Here is a 15,715-nt window from a genome sequence, read left to right as displayed (position 1 = left end):
TATACCTGAAATTAATATAATGTCATATGCCAATCATACCTCAATAAAAAACAATTTCTTTAACTAAAAAAAAGGGAAAAAAAAATTAAAGCCTCTGATAAAATGCTTCCAATTAAGATAAAAAAAAAAAAAAAACAGGGAAGCAGCAACATCACATAGTAGAAAGGCAGCTGGTCTAGTGAGTAACAGATCTGATACAGTCCTCAAACTTGCTGGTGACCTCGACAGACAAGCATCTAATCTCTCAGTGCATCAAGAATTATAAAAGGAAGGGGTTGATACAATCATCCTTAGGATTCTTTTATATTCTAATCACTATCACTTAGAACACAAATGCTTTTAGGATTAGTATTCCTGATTATATCCATCAGTGATATTCTCCTCATATATTATTTTGAACCAAGTACACACAAAAGCATTATATTACTTTTTGAATAATCAGCTCCCAGTAAATACAAGGACTTACAGTAGTCCTCAGCAGCACCACTTCACAGTCTCTAATTGCAGCTCTAATACAGGTCGCCTTCACCCGCCATTCGGGCATCCAGTAGAGGAGGAGGAGGAGAAAGCCACCAGTGCAAACCACTCCTAGAGAAACTATGGCAAGCTTCCAGCGACACAAATTATAGCCATAAATCTCCTGCATGGACACGGTGATCACACAATTGAATATCAAATGATAGGAGAGGTAACTGCCAAAATTTTTTGTTTTCCCAATAAGTATTAACAGTCTTATCATATAAAAGGTAGGTTTTTTTTTTTTAAATAAATTTTTAATTTTGGAATGATTTTAGATTTGCAGAAAGTTCTCTGTATACCCTTCCTCTGGTTTACCTCTGGTTTACTTCCTCTGCTAACTTGGTACATTTGTCAAAATCAAGAGATTGACACTGGTACATTACTATTAATTAAACCTAGTCTCTATTAGAATTTCACTAGTTTTTCCACTGTCTTATTTCTGTTCCAGGACATAAGCCATAATATAACACTGCATTTATACGAAGTAAGTTTTAACTTTTTCTCCCGAATGATTAGCTAATTGTCTCAATACCACTGTGACTGATCAATTTGACTTCTTGAGGCCAATTATTTCAATTGTTTCAGTTTACTGCACCCCCCCCACCATAACCCAACAAGGGTCGCCAAATTTAGCAAATGAAAATGCAGAGGGCCTAAATTTAAATTTCCATAAAAAATTAATTTTGCTTGCCCTATGCTATATTTGGGGACATGCTTATATAAAAAAATTTATTCCTTGATTATCTGAAATTCATATTTAATGGGGTGTCATATATTATACCTGACATCCTTATCTCCCCCCTTCTACACACAAAGAGCTGAAAAGTTGGGTTTTTTATTAAGCTGACTTTTAAACATTTTTTATAAATCAAAATTAGAAATCTTACATTTGGGATTGTATTTAAAACATTAGCTAATGTAACTTCTTAAATTATCAAATAAAAATAAAGTATACTACTCTCCTCTAAGTATTACAGTTCACAAACAGGAATTATACTAAAACCAACAAATAGAGATGTTACATAATCCCAATTAAAAAATGCAGTTGGGATGAGGAAAGCACATTGATTTAGTGTTTTGTTGTTGTTTCGTGTACTTTTCTACTTCCCTGGAATAATAAATTACAAAGATAAATTCTTCACACTTGACAAATAAGTTATAAAAACCAGCTACCATTTCATCTTCTTGACCCTGGTTGATAGTCTTCCTTTCTTCTTTGTCCATATCTACAGTGGTTTGATAGGTCTTGTGCTTCAGAACAGCTGAAGACAACTGAGGGGAAAGAAGAACAATTAGGGAATTCTGTTGTATTTTAGTAGACTATTTAACTTCATACTGTAAGACTTTGTTGTGATATGTGTATCAAAGTTTAACTGATATTTAAGTACTCACTAAAGTGCTGACTGGTTTTCATTACACTTTCAATAGTGTGCTAGTTCTTCTGACACATACTATCACAAAACCTGGCATATTTCATCAATTAACTTATACTAGCAATAGCCTTGGTACAAAACAATTTAAGTTCTGCGAGAAACTACTACATAATCTTCCCTTTTCATTCCCCAGACTCAGTAACAAATCTAGTTTAACCATCTTGAGGTAAAAGTGCTTCACACAACTCAATTTATTCCTTGAAGTATAGTGAAAAGGTAAAGCACCAGCAGAGAAACCAACCCCAAAACCTCTCCATGATTATTAAATTAATCATCCAACAAATATTTACTGAGCACCTTTTACATGAATGGTAATCCCTGGCCAAGAGTCAATTCCTAAAGCAGGTGTACCCTTATTAGAGATCACTCCCCCATTCTGATTCCAAGTCCACTAAGCAATCTTCTAATTGTCTGACTACCCATGATGCTTGTCTAGGAGAAAATGCATTGAGCTCATTGACAATTTTTTTTCCTGTATTAAAAAAGGAGACTGGGGGCGCCTGAGTGGCTCAGTCAGTTAAGTGGCTGCCTTCGGCTCAGGTCATGATCCCAGAGTCCTGGGATCGAGCCCCACGTTGGGCTTCTTCCTCAGCGGGGAGCCTGCCTCTTCCTCTCCCTCTGCCTGCCACTCCCCCTGCTTGTGCTCTCCCTCTCTCTATCTCTATCAAATAAATAAATAAAATCTTTAAAAAAAAAAAAAAGGAGACTGGAGGGGCACCTGGGTGACTGAGTTCGTTAAGCGTCTACCTTCAGCTCAGGTCACGATCCCAGGGTCCTCGGATCAAGCCCCACATCAGGCTCCCTGCTCAGCAGGGAGTCTGCTTTTCCCTCTGCCTCTCCCCACCCTGGCTTGTGCACTCTCTCACTCACTCTGTCTCTCTCTCTCAAATAAATAAATAAAATCTTTTTAAAAAGATACTAGCTTCAAATATTAGACATTCAGCCACACATTAAAGAGATTTGCAAAATATAAAACAATGTCAGTTTCCTTGTGATCTTTGTTGTTTTTGGAAAATAGATATTTTTCAGAAAAGTATTTAATCTGTAATAAGCTTATTACTGTTATGGTTTATTAAAATTGAGTTAATATGCTTAAAGATATCTCAGTTTTAATTAATATGGTATCAACAGATATAACTCACATAAACAAAAGCTCTTCAGAGGTCAAAATAATTTTCAAGAATATAAAAATGTCTGAGACCAAATAACCACTGCTGTAGGCTAGGCTGATCTCTGCAGAACACAGTGGGAATATTACACCTCTCTCATTCCAGATGCCAGCCATCCTTCTACTTGTCTATCCAGTGTGTAGCACATGTCTGACACATGACAGACACTCAGAAAGTAGTTGTTGAATAAATGAAGTAAGGAAGATTTTGTGCTAAGACAGCCAAAGTTATTTAATGTTTACATGAAATGAGTTAAATAGCCAAGTAAAACCAACTGCAGAATTTTAAACAAATCCATATATGAGTACTGAAATCTCTTGATTTATATCATCAACAAAATGACCAGTAAAAAATACTGATGCTTCCTGCACCAGCACTCAAAGCTTCTGTACCTTCTGGTAGCCCTGGAGATGGGGGTCAGGGCTGAGTGGCATTTCTACAGAAATAAAACACAAAACTTTGCTTACATATACATGTGTGTGTGTGTGTGTGTAATATGTAAGTTATGTTACATATATTACATATATTAATAATATATGTAACATATCTCACACACACACACACGCCATCTTGGAAATGAAGTCTTACAGGTATCTGGTCCAACATCTCCAAAACAAGCCACATCATCATACAAAACCCTGTGAGGAATTTAGTAAAAATTGCTTCTCAGTCTAGGGTAGTATTACAGCTATGAAGCATATTACTGGAGTCATTCCACCATGGTAAGCCTGATTCATCAAATCAATATGACTTGAGGTGTCAGTTATTCTCAAGGGCCATAACCTACTGCTATAGACTACTGGGAAAATGGGCAAGCCCAACCTCTTTCCCTGCAGAAAAGATCAGCTATTGTTGACTGAGTCTGGGGAGACACCAAAGTAGGCAGGTCTGCAAGGCAGATTATCAGTAAAGAGATCTGTACAGAGAAAGAACACCGAAAATACCCAAGATGGTCCCCCTCAAGTCTTCAGCTGAGTACTGATCAGCGCACATGTGTGAGGAAACTATTGAAGGCCAGAGAAAGCACCAACCAAAAGGATTAAGAGGAAAAACTCATAAGGGCTTACACAGAGCTGAGAAGAATGCCTGTTCCTACCAACCCACAGTGGAAAACCTCATTAATCACAAGGATTCAGGAAGAGCGCTCAGAGGGGTATTGCTTCAGTAGTGGGATCAAATTAGCCCTAAACTAAAAGCTACTCTGGTCCTACCTAACAAAACTCTTAAGACATGAAATAACAGGGGTGCCTGGGTGGCTCTGTAGGTTAAGCAGCTGCCTCTGGCTCAGGTCACGATCCCAGGGTTCTGGGATCCAGCCCTGTGTCGGGCTCCCTGCTCCATGGGGGATCAGCTTCTCACTCTCCTTTTGCCTCTCCCCCAGAATGTGTGCTCCCTCTCCTCTCAAATAAATAAAATCTTTTTTTTTTTTAAGATTTTATTAATTTGTCAGAGGGCGGGGAAGCACAACCAGGGGGAGTGGGAGGGCAGAGGGAGAAGCAGGCTCCCTGCTGAGCAAGGAGACCGATGTGGGACTCAATCCTAGGACCCTGGGATCATGACCTGAGCCGAAGGCAGATGCTTAACCAACTGAGCCACCCAGGTGTCCCAATAAATAAAATCTTAAAAAAAAAAAAAAAATGAAATAATAAATTGTTCCCAAATAACAGCTTCACAAAATAAAGCTCAAGGAATTTATAAGAACACAAAATATCTAGTCCCAATTAAGGAACAATATCTGACATCCAATTAAAACTTAAAAGGTATGCAAAGAAAACCCAAAATGAGGAAAATTAATCAGTAGAAAAAGACCAAAAAATGACACAAATAATAGAACTGGTAAACAAGGACATTAAAACAGCTGTTCTGGGGCACCTGGGTGGCTCAGTTGGTTAAGCGACTGCCTTCGGCTCAGGTCATGATCCTGGAGTCCCAGGATCGAGTCCCACATCCGGCTCCCTGCTCAGCAGGGAGTCTGCTTCTCCCTCTGACCCTACCCACTCTCATGTGCTCTCTCTCTCATTCTCTCTCTCAAATAAATAAATAAAATCTTAAAAAAAAAAAAAAACAGCTCTTGTAACTGTAGTCCGTATGTTCAAAAAGCTAGAGGAACGACTGAACACATTAAGTACAGACATGAAAGATATAAAAAAAAACCAACTTGACTATAAAAGTACAGTATCTGAGAAGAAAAATTTACTAGATGAGATTAACAGCAGATTAAATATGGCAGAAGAAAAATTAATGAACCTGAAGACAAAATAACAGAAATATTCAAAATGAAAAATGAACAGAAAAAAAGACTAGGGGGAGAAAAGCACATAACAACATCAGTACACCATGAGACAACTTCAAGCACCCTAATATACATGTAAGGTAGGAAGGACCAAAAATATGTGATGATATAATGGCCAAAATTTTTCCAAATAAGATGAAAAACTATAAGCCTACAGATCCAAAGCATCCAATATTAAGCAAATGAACAATGAAAAATTACACCAAGGCATGTCATTATCAAACTGCTCAAAAGCAGTGATGAGGGGCGCCTAGGTGGCTCAATCGGTTACGCATCTGCCTTTGGCTCAGGTCATGATCCCAGAGTCCTGGGATGGAGTTCCACGCTGGGCTCTCTGCTCAGCAACGAGCCTGCTTCTCCCTCTCCCTCTGCTTGCAGTTCCCCCTGCTTGTGCTCTCTCTGTCAAATAAATAAAATCTTTAAAAAAAAAAAAAAAAAAGCAGTGATGAAAAATATCTTAAAAGGATCCAGAGGAAAATGATGTGTTACATATACAAACGAAGATAGATAAGAATGACATCAGATTTCTTGCTAAAGATAATGCAGGTGAGAACAGCTGAGCAACATCTTTGAAGTACTGAGAAAAAAATATTCAGAGAATTCTATACCCAGCAAAAATATCTTCCAAAATCAAAGGTGAAATAAAGACTTTTTTAGACACAAAACCTGAAAAAAATCATCATGAGCAAACCTACACCATTAAAAAAGAAAATGTTAAAGGAAGTCCTCAGGTAGAAAAATGGAAATGGAAATATGGATCTCGACGAAGGAATGAAAAGCATCAGACATGGTATATATGTGGGTAAATATACATAACAATAGTACAAACAGCAGGAAGAAATGGAACTATACTCTTTTAAGGTTCTTATACTATATGTGAATGAGTTTAGTATTACTTGCAGGTAAACTTTAGTAAGTTAGAGATGTACACTATTAACTCTAAAGTAACCATTCAAATAAAACAGAGTCACAATTAAAAAAATCAACAAAGATGATTAAATGGAACCATAAAAAATACTAAACTGATGTAACAGGCGAAAAAAAAAAAAGGAGGAAAATGGAAACTAGAGATGAGACAAAGAGAAAACAAATAGCAAGATGGCTGATTTAAACCTAACAATATCAATAATCACATTAAATATGAATGGTCTAAACAGTAATTAAAAGGCAGAGATTGTGGTTTTATTTTTCAAAAGCAAGGCTGCAGGGGCACCTGGGTGGCTCAGTTGGTTAAGTGTCTGACTCGATTTCAGCTCAGGTCATGATCTCAAGATCATAAGATTCAGCCCTGCTTTGGGCTCCATGCTCATTAGGGAGTCTGCTTGAGATTCTCTCCCTTTCCCTTTGCCCCACTCTGCTCTCTCTCTCTAAAATAATAAATAAATAAAATCTTTAAAAAAAAAAAAAAAGGTAAGGCTACAATTATATGTTGCCTATAAGAAATGCAACCTAAAATAAAGGCACAGTAGGCTAAATGTTAAAACAAAATATACCATGCAAGTACTATTCAAATTAAAGCTGGAATAACTGTACTAATATCAGGCAAAATAGATTTCAAAGCAAAGAATATTACCAGGGATTTTTAAAAAAAAAAAGAATATTACCAGGGATAAAGTCATTTCATAACGACAAAGGGGTCAACTGATAGACATAAAACAATAATCCTACACATGTCTATATTTAACAGATCTTCAAAATACACAAAGGACATAGAAGATCTGAACATTATCAATCAAATTGGTCCCAATTGATATTTACAGAACACTCTACTCAACTACAGCAAAATATACATTCTTTTAACATGTGCACAGAACATTTACCAAGAAAGACCACATTCCGGGGCATAAAACAGATTCAAGTCATATAAAGTTAAGTTCTAAAAACAACGGAATTAAATTAGAAACCAATAACAGAAAGATAAGTAGAAAAGCCTTAATATCTGGAAACAAAATACACTTCTAAAAAAATCCATGAGTCAGAAATCAACAGGGAAATTATGAAATATTCTGAACCGAATAAAAAATGAAGATATATCAAAATTTGTGGGATGCAGCTAAAACAGTATTTAGAAATTATTTATAGCACTAAATTCCAAAATCTGAAGAGAAGAAATGCCTAAAATCGTGACCTTAGCATCAACCTTAAGAAAGTGGAAAAAGAACAGCAAATTACACCCACAGTAAGCCCCAAAGAGAAATTCACAGTAGAAATCAATAAAATAAAAAACAGTAAAATGGAGTAAAATCAATGAAACCAAAGGCTGTTTTTTTTTTTTAGATCAACAAAAGTGATTATTTCTAGTCAGACTCAAAGTGTGGGGTGAGGGGGAGAAGGCACAGATTACCAATATCAGGAATAAGAGAGGAGACATTACTACAGATTCTGCAGATATCAGAAGTATAATCAAGGAACTTAATGAACACTTTACACCAATACATCAACTTTTCTGCAGGTTTGAACTTACTTCCAAATAAAAAAATTTAAAAATTAAAAAACCTCTATCTTTATCGGTCATGGGATGGTCACAAGTTAGTAACTGCCACAGCTGAGTTAAAAGCTGAGTGTAGTAGGTACATGAGAGTTCGTTATACTAATCTTCCTACTGTTTTTTAACATGTAAAAATTGTAATAGAAAATGTTTTTAAATAAAAGTCACCCATCTGAAGATTTTAGATAGAAAAACATTTTCATAAGATATTCATTACTGGCACCAAAGTCCATAAATCTTGAGAACTCTGCCTCTATAAATCCCAAATCCACTGACCCAACTATCATATACCAGGCATTATCCACAGTCCTTTACTGCTGAGTTTTGACTCTCACTCTTCTTCACTTTTGTCTTTTATCCATTGCCTAGAAACAGAGATGTACTTCCCCACTTTTGTAAATCCTAATTTTTCAATGAAGAATGTATTAGATGAATAAGCATGTTTTTATAATTTTAGAAAAATTATCATTAATATTCAATGTGTTCATTAACTTCATGTACTTACAACTATTTAAAACCTTTTTCCCAGGGGCGCCTGGGTGGCTCAGTTGGTTAAGCGACTGCCTTCGGCTCAGGTCATGATCCTGGAGTCCCTGGATCGAGTCCCGCATCGGGCTCCCTGCTCAGCGGGGAGTCTGCTTCTGCCTCTGACCCTCCTCCCTCTCATGCTCTCTTTCATTCTCTCTCTCTCAAATAAATAAATAAAATCTTTAAAAAAAAAGTTTAAAAAAAAACCTTTTCCCCAAACAGATCTTGACAGAGCTCACCTCAGTCTAACACAGCTATATTATCAACTCATCTACCAGAGTTAAAAAGTGACCACAGCAAAAAAATACTGCAGTAATTTTTAAAGAAGCTTATACATTGCCTAAACAATCTATTTTTCATACTCTTATAAATTCAATTCTTGACCATTTTATCTCATTACTCTTTTTATAAGTGTTATTGCTCTAAAATTTAGCTTACTTTTTAAGGCAAATTATTGTCTTACCAAATTTTACCAAAGTTGAGGCATTAAAAATAATTTAAATAAATTAAATAAAAAGTTGCTCTAAAAACCATCAGTTATTATTCTCTTTAAGCATACTATACCACACAGGAAATTATCAAGACTTCACCAAGACTTTCACATAAGCTTTTTTTTTTTTTTTTTTTTTTTTTTTTAAAGATTTTATTTATTTTTTAGAGAGCGAGCGAGAGAGAAACAGCATGAGAGGGGAGAGGGTCAGAGGGAGAAGCAGGCTCCCCGCCGAGCCGGGAGCCCGATGCGGGACTCGATCCCAGGACCCCGGGACCACGACCCGAGCCAAAGGCAGACGCCCAACCATCTGAGCCACCCAGGCGCCCCCACATAAGCTTTTAATAAAATCCAATGAGACAGTAATTCCAACAGCTTACATTTAAAATAAATATATATTACAAATGTATATTTAAATTTTAAAAACTTGTACATAATAGAAAATCTCTAATATTTCTATGACTCTATAAGGATAAAAATCTATAAATATATTTTAAATTATATTGCCTATTAAAGATAAAAACACATATTAAGCTATACTACCATATATCTAATTAGAACATTTGAAGCATTAATATCAAACTTCTAAAATCCATTTAACTTTCAAAATATAACTATCATAGCTTGCAGGAGTGTATGTTTTTTAATCAAGTCAATTTCTAGTTCATAGGAAACAAATTAAAGAAATTTTTCTTACCAAAAGCACTATATCATCATTCTTCCCAACTGCTGTATCAGCAGCACTTTCAAAAGCTGGCTATTAATAAAAATAAAACTAAGCATAAAAATCCATTCAGATGAGAATTTTCGGCCAAATATTGTTTTGACTCTTTTTGAACTGCTTTCAAAATGATTAAGATATTAAAATTTAGGATTTTTAAATTCACTGACTTTAAATGGGTTCTCAGAAGATACGCCCTTGTGCCACTGGTAGAGCTACTATTGAATAAGTCCCATCTAGTGAGCACACTCAAGTCCCAATTCCACAGTGCATGCCTAAACCTTGATGTTATCTAAATAGCAAGGAGCTCATAGGCTATTGTGCTTAACCAAACCCTTCCTTGCATTTACAATGAACATGATTTTTTGTGTGAGTAAAAACAGCAGCACAAGACAAAGTCAAGCTATCAGGAATAAATCTCACTAAATCAAATGCTAATTCTTGAAAGTTTATTTTTTTTTCACATTATATAATTACTAAGAATCATCTGTAGTGCTCTAGGATAAGAGTTAGTCATATCTCATTTCCTAAAACAAGAGGAGTTGGCCTCAACAGGCACAGAAACCCCCAAACCTCTAATCCATCTTTGCTTCAAACCTGAATTTCTTATTAGTTGGAACAAGAGTTTTATAATAGTATGTGTGTGGGAGGTTTTAAGGATATTCCATATATGTACCTAGAATTACAAAGTTGGTAATTTCACAAAACTCGAGTAAAACTTCAAGGAAAGCTATTTTGAATAACACTTTTTAGTTTTTTACTTCAGTATTTGCCAAGTTCAGAGAGCTGGAAGTAAAAAAACTAAAATTAAAAATATATTACTCAAAATTTACAAAACTAAGTTATTCTAAAAGAAATTCTTAAATAATGTTTTTTATAAGTTTGGAACATATACTCTGCAGTTTTAGAAATTAAAACTGCATTAGGTTTGGGGGCCACTTTGGGGTGCGCGGGTGGGCGCAGTCAAGTGTCCAACTCTTGGTTTCAGCTCAGGTCCTGATCTCAAGGTCATGGGATGGAGCCCAACATCCAGCTCGCTCAGCGCAGAATCGCCTTAAGATCTTCTACCCCCGCCCCTCCCCGCTGCTCGCTAGCGCATGCGCGCACTGTCTTTTTTTTTTCCCTCTCTCTCTGAAATAAATAAAAATAAATCTTTTAAAAAAAGAAGAAGACTTTTTAGGATACCCTGCACTGTTGAAAAACAGAATGAATCATCCTACTTGGCTCTGTAGTTCTAGATATTTTACCTGAGACTTAAACATGCCTACCCGTGTTAAATAAAAATTTGACGAACCCATCTTTAAGGACCACTTAGCAAAGGGTTTTTTAAAGATCCTGAAGTATAAACAGTTCAGCCAGCACTCTGAATATTATTTCATTGTCAAATCTGTAGCATCCACAGCAACTAAGATAACCTTCTGCAATTCAAAAGCAGTTCTCCCGGGGCGCCTGGGTGGCTCAGTCCTTAAGCGTCTACCTTACGCTCAGGTCATGATCCCAGGGTCCTGGGATCCAGCCTCACATCCGGCTCCCTGCTCAGCAGGAAACCTGCTTCTCCCTCTCCCAACTCCCCCTGCTTGTGTTCCCTCTCTCGTGTCTCTCTCCGTCAAATAAATTTTTAAACATCTTAAAAAGAAAAAAAAAAAGCAAGTTCTCCCTTTGAAATAAAAAGTACCCTCATACATCTAAAATCCTTAATCTACTCACTGAACAACCTCAATTTTAATAGCTATACAGATATTTGTGTAAAAGAAGTTTTTAAAAAACTCAATCTCCTAACTACAGAAACCAAACTGTCACAACTCTTTGAGGGCAAAACGTAACACTTCAAGTCAGCTCCTAACAATAAGAATGACATAATATAATTTAATGAATACATGGAAATTTTACAAGGATACCAGCTAAATTTTAACAAAGCTCTAGTGAATACCCATTTTATCACTTCCCATCTTGAACTTTCTCTTATAATACATGCTTTTGTTTCTGTGTTTAGGCTTAAGGAAGACCATTGTATCCAATATACACCAAACCAAGACTATTTACATTTGTAAAGTGCAGTCTTTGTATAATTACACTTTTTTGTATGTTACAAAACAATGCAATAGCTAAAACAAAATAAGTTATAATTAGGAAAAATAATGTAATTATCTGTCTTAGGATCAATATTAGAAACATTAAGAGCTCAACTTAGCCCACACTACAGCGTACTTATTTATATACGTTTTTATCACTTTTACTAAATACACTATTTAACAAATCAACCCTCTTTTATTCAGAGAAACCTCCATGTGGTAAGAGTGTCATCATTAGGCAAAACAGTGGCTTTGAGGTATTAATCAATTGCAAAGTATTTAATTAGTAAAAATGGGAAAAAGTAGCTCTGAACTGACAACTGGTATCTATGTTTTAACTTTTGCTCTGTAAATATGGAAATATGTAAAAACTCTTTTATATACAACATAATAAAGTGTTTGCATTTTTAAAATGTCTACTTACATGAATGAGAGATTTTCATTTACTGAAGCTACTTTGATCTTAAAACTTCTAAATTTCCTCTTAAATCTTCCTCATGTATATAACTTTTCAAAACTTCATATTCAAGGACTGAGAGTTACAAAAGTGTTATAACTGCTAAACCGATTTCAAAATCTTAGCATCTATTATGAAAAGTGCTGCAGCAGGCAATAGGAAATAATAGATAGGATCACTGCGATAAGACCAGTCCTACAGACTGAATATTCAAAACAGGCAGAATCAAAAAGGCCTAGAAAGAAAACTGGCATCTACCCCTAAGATAATCAAAAACCAAAAAAAATGGAGACAGTGGCTACTAGTGGTGGCAGTGTATTGCAGAGTGAGAGTGAAGGGAGAGACTTTAGTGCTTTCTGAATGTTTTTTACCATCTACATGTAATAATATTTTAAAATAGTTAAAGAAAGAAGGTAGGCTGAGCATATGTATAAACTTCTAATTTTACAATGCATGGCCAACCTTGGGTGTGAAACTTGTAGGAACCTGCAAAACACTTCATGGTGCTCTATCAAACCATTATCCAGATTCTCTGGATCTGTCTTAATTAGGTTTTTTTTACCCCAGGCAAGATAAAGTGGTCATTTTGAAGGCCCCCTTAACAAATACATTTCTAGTAAGTGACAATGTGATTATATTTATTTTTACATCCCCTCTACATTTTGGCTCCACTGAGGAAAAGTAGTAGCCATTGACACAGCATAAAATAGCAGCAAATCCTAAGTTATTTAATCAAATTAATCCATCTAAAAAAAATTAACCCATCTTCAAGCGTTAAGTAAGCATATATGCCATGTTCATTACGATATTAGGAACTGTAGGAGATAAACAACTTTACCCCCAAACACACACACACACACACACACACACACACACAAGAACGAGCACACAACTCAAGAGTCAGCTTTAACTTGTTTTTAAAAGACAATTCAACATGAACTATTTTGCATGTTCCTTCACCTGTCATGGTTTCAATTTCTTCTCCACTGAAATGAGACAGTTCTTTTTTTTTTTTTTTTTTTTTAAAGATTTTATTCATTTATTTGAGAGAGAAAGAGCACACATGAGAGGGGGGAGGGTCAGAGGGAGAAGCAGACTCCCTGCCGAGCAGGGAGCCCGATGCGGGACTCGATCCCGGGACTCCAGGATCATGACCTGGGCCGAAGGCAGTCGCTTAACCAACTGAGCCACCCAGGCGCCCTGAAATGAGACAGTTCTAATAGTCTGTATGATTCATTCCAACCATGAAAGTTTTTACCTACATTAAGTATTGCCTCTGTACGCATCTTGCTGTTGCACTCTTTCACCACTAGGTGATGTTCCAACATTGGTAAGGAAAACGGCTGACAGTTCAGTAGCTTTTTTTTTTTTTCTTTTTAAGATTTTATTTATTTATTTGACAGAGAAAGACACAGCGAGAGCAGGAACACAAGCAGGGGGAGTGGGAGAGGGAGAAGCAGGCTTCCCGTGGAGCAGAGAGCCCGATGTGGGACTCGATCCCAGGACTCTGGGATCATGACCTGAGCCGAAGGCAGACGCTTAACGACTGAGCCAGCCAGGCGCCCCAGTTTTCAGTAGCCTTAATAGAAAAGCTGATGATCAAAAGTGATTATGGGAAGTTTTAAGATTTTTTGTTTAGTATGACTGTAGGTACTTATCTGGGAAAGCAGGAGTTGGCTAAATAATACAGCCTCTGTTTCAGGTGTCTCAATAGAAAAATAAGACACAAACACAAAACAAATGATAATGGTGATGGAGGGGAGAGAAGGCAGGTATGTTATTATTGCCTTTACAAAGATTACTCCCAAGTTCACAATTGTCTGAAATTAGAATTTAGGGATCTTATAATGTTGTGAAGCAAGGGAGGGGAGAAGAGTAACAAAGAGCACATGAACCTATTAGAGAACAAGATGAGGTAAAGTATAAAATTATGTGGTAAAACACTACTTGCCCATTAAACTGCAAAAAAAAAAAAAAAAAGGAGCACCCTTATACACTGCTGTTAAGAGTGAGTCTGGGGGCACATGTGTGGTTCAGCTGGTTAAGCGTCCGACTCTTGATTTAGGCTCAGGTTATGATCTCAGGGTCAGTCGTGAGATTGAACCCCACATCAAACTCTATGCTGGATGTGGAACCTGCTTAAGATTGTCTCTCTTTCCCCCACTGCCCCCTCCAAAAGAAAAGGAAAAATAAAAAGAGAGAGAGAGTGAATCTGTACTACCTTTTTGGAAAACCAACAGTATATTAGAATTTAATACTCCCACACTTTGATCCAACAATCCCAATTAGAAAGCCACGTCACATGTACATATACATACATGTTACCATTAACTGTTTCTTCAAACTCATGAAATAGAGAATATGAGTTTTGTGCTTTGGGGGTAGAGAGGAGTACTTACAAGCAGAAAAACCTAACTGAAACAAGTTTTAAAGCAAGCACTAAAGAAAGTGTTTGGCATTTAATACAGTAAAGAATTGACAAATCTAGAGTTCTAACAACAGCTTGTATAAACAACCCAAATTAGTAAGTGAGCTTAACCGCCCAAATAAAAGCTACACTTTTAAATTTAGAAGATAAGGATTTTTGTTAAGTAATATATGAATGAATGTTTCTTCCATTTTAATGCAAATTAGTGATTATTTTTTCTAAAATGTAATACTGTTAATCCAAATCCCTAATAACTTGTTTGACATTTCAATCAGCAATTTAAAATTAAAATTTAGGGGAGGGATGGGGTAACTGGGTGATGGGCATTAAGGAGGGCACATGACGTGATGAGCAATGGGTATTATACACAACTAATAAATCACTGAACACTACACCAAAAACTAATGATGTACTGTATGTTGGCTAACTGAATTTAAATTAAAAATAAATAAATAAATAAAATTTAAATTTAAACATTCAGGGGCACCTGGCTGGCTCAGTTCGTAGAGCATGCCTGGAGCATGTGGCTCTTGAACTTGGGGGCTTAAGTTCAAGCCCCACACTGGGTGTAGGGCTTACTGTAAAAACTAATAATAAATAAAATTTCAAGTCATCAATTCTGAGACTCATACTATCCACATGTTTGCACAGAAACCAGGATATAGTTTAGATAAAACCTTATAGTTGCTATTGGCAGATGACCATCATTATGCAGTGGTCCTTGCATGTGCTGCTTGAAGTTGGTCTCACTTTTCATAGTACTGTGTCATTTCAGCTGAGCAGAGTACTTTGTTGGTAGTACAGTGCTGAGTTGAAATTGTTGATTAAAGGTATTCAAAAAGATTACACTGTAGCTGCATTTTGAAACAAAAATTAATCGTGTGCACAGAAGGTACCCAAACAGAGCAGCAAGGTGCAGAAGAGGGGCTTGGAGAAGGAGTGGGGGTGGGTAGGGAATAGTCAAGAAGGGGGGGGAGCGGGAAGAAAACATTACAGAAAATTAGATTCTAAGTCTTAAGTAGTATGTTAAGAAGTTACACACAGAATCCAGAGATGTTCATTTTACTTATTAACAGCAAAACCCAAAATAATTTTTCTTTATTAACTCAGCATGGTT

General features: G+C 36.3%; 1 protein-coding gene across 3 annotated transcripts in view; it reads right to left on the bottom strand.

Annotated features, from left to right (window-relative positions):
• The window catches only part of ATP13A3 (ATPase 13A3), a 93,604-nt gene that overhangs the window by 65,524 nt on the left and 12,365 nt on the right, over positions 1-15,715 (bottom strand). For 2 of the 3 annotated variants that reach the window (XM_021692747.2, XM_044919886.1), the window contains exons 2-3: positions 1,693-1,791; positions 467-640 (exon numbers count right to left, since the gene is read on the bottom strand). In XM_021692747.2, the coding sequence (XP_021548422.1) occupies positions 467-640; positions 1,693-1,743 (225 nt within the window). In that variant the 5' untranslated portion in view covers positions 1,744-1,791. Of the gene's footprint in view, positions 1-466; positions 641-1,692; positions 1,792-15,715 lie in introns of those variants that run through there. The other variant, XM_044919887.1, reaches the window with a different exon arrangement.

The sequence above is a fragment of the Neomonachus schauinslandi genome, chromosome 1 (genome assembly GCF_002201575.2).
Source record: "Neomonachus schauinslandi chromosome 1, ASM220157v2, whole genome shotgun sequence".
NCBI classification, from domain to species: domain Eukaryota; kingdom Metazoa; phylum Chordata; class Mammalia; order Carnivora; family Phocidae; genus Neomonachus; species Neomonachus schauinslandi.
This window is presented reverse-complemented; position numbering and strand designations above follow the sequence as displayed.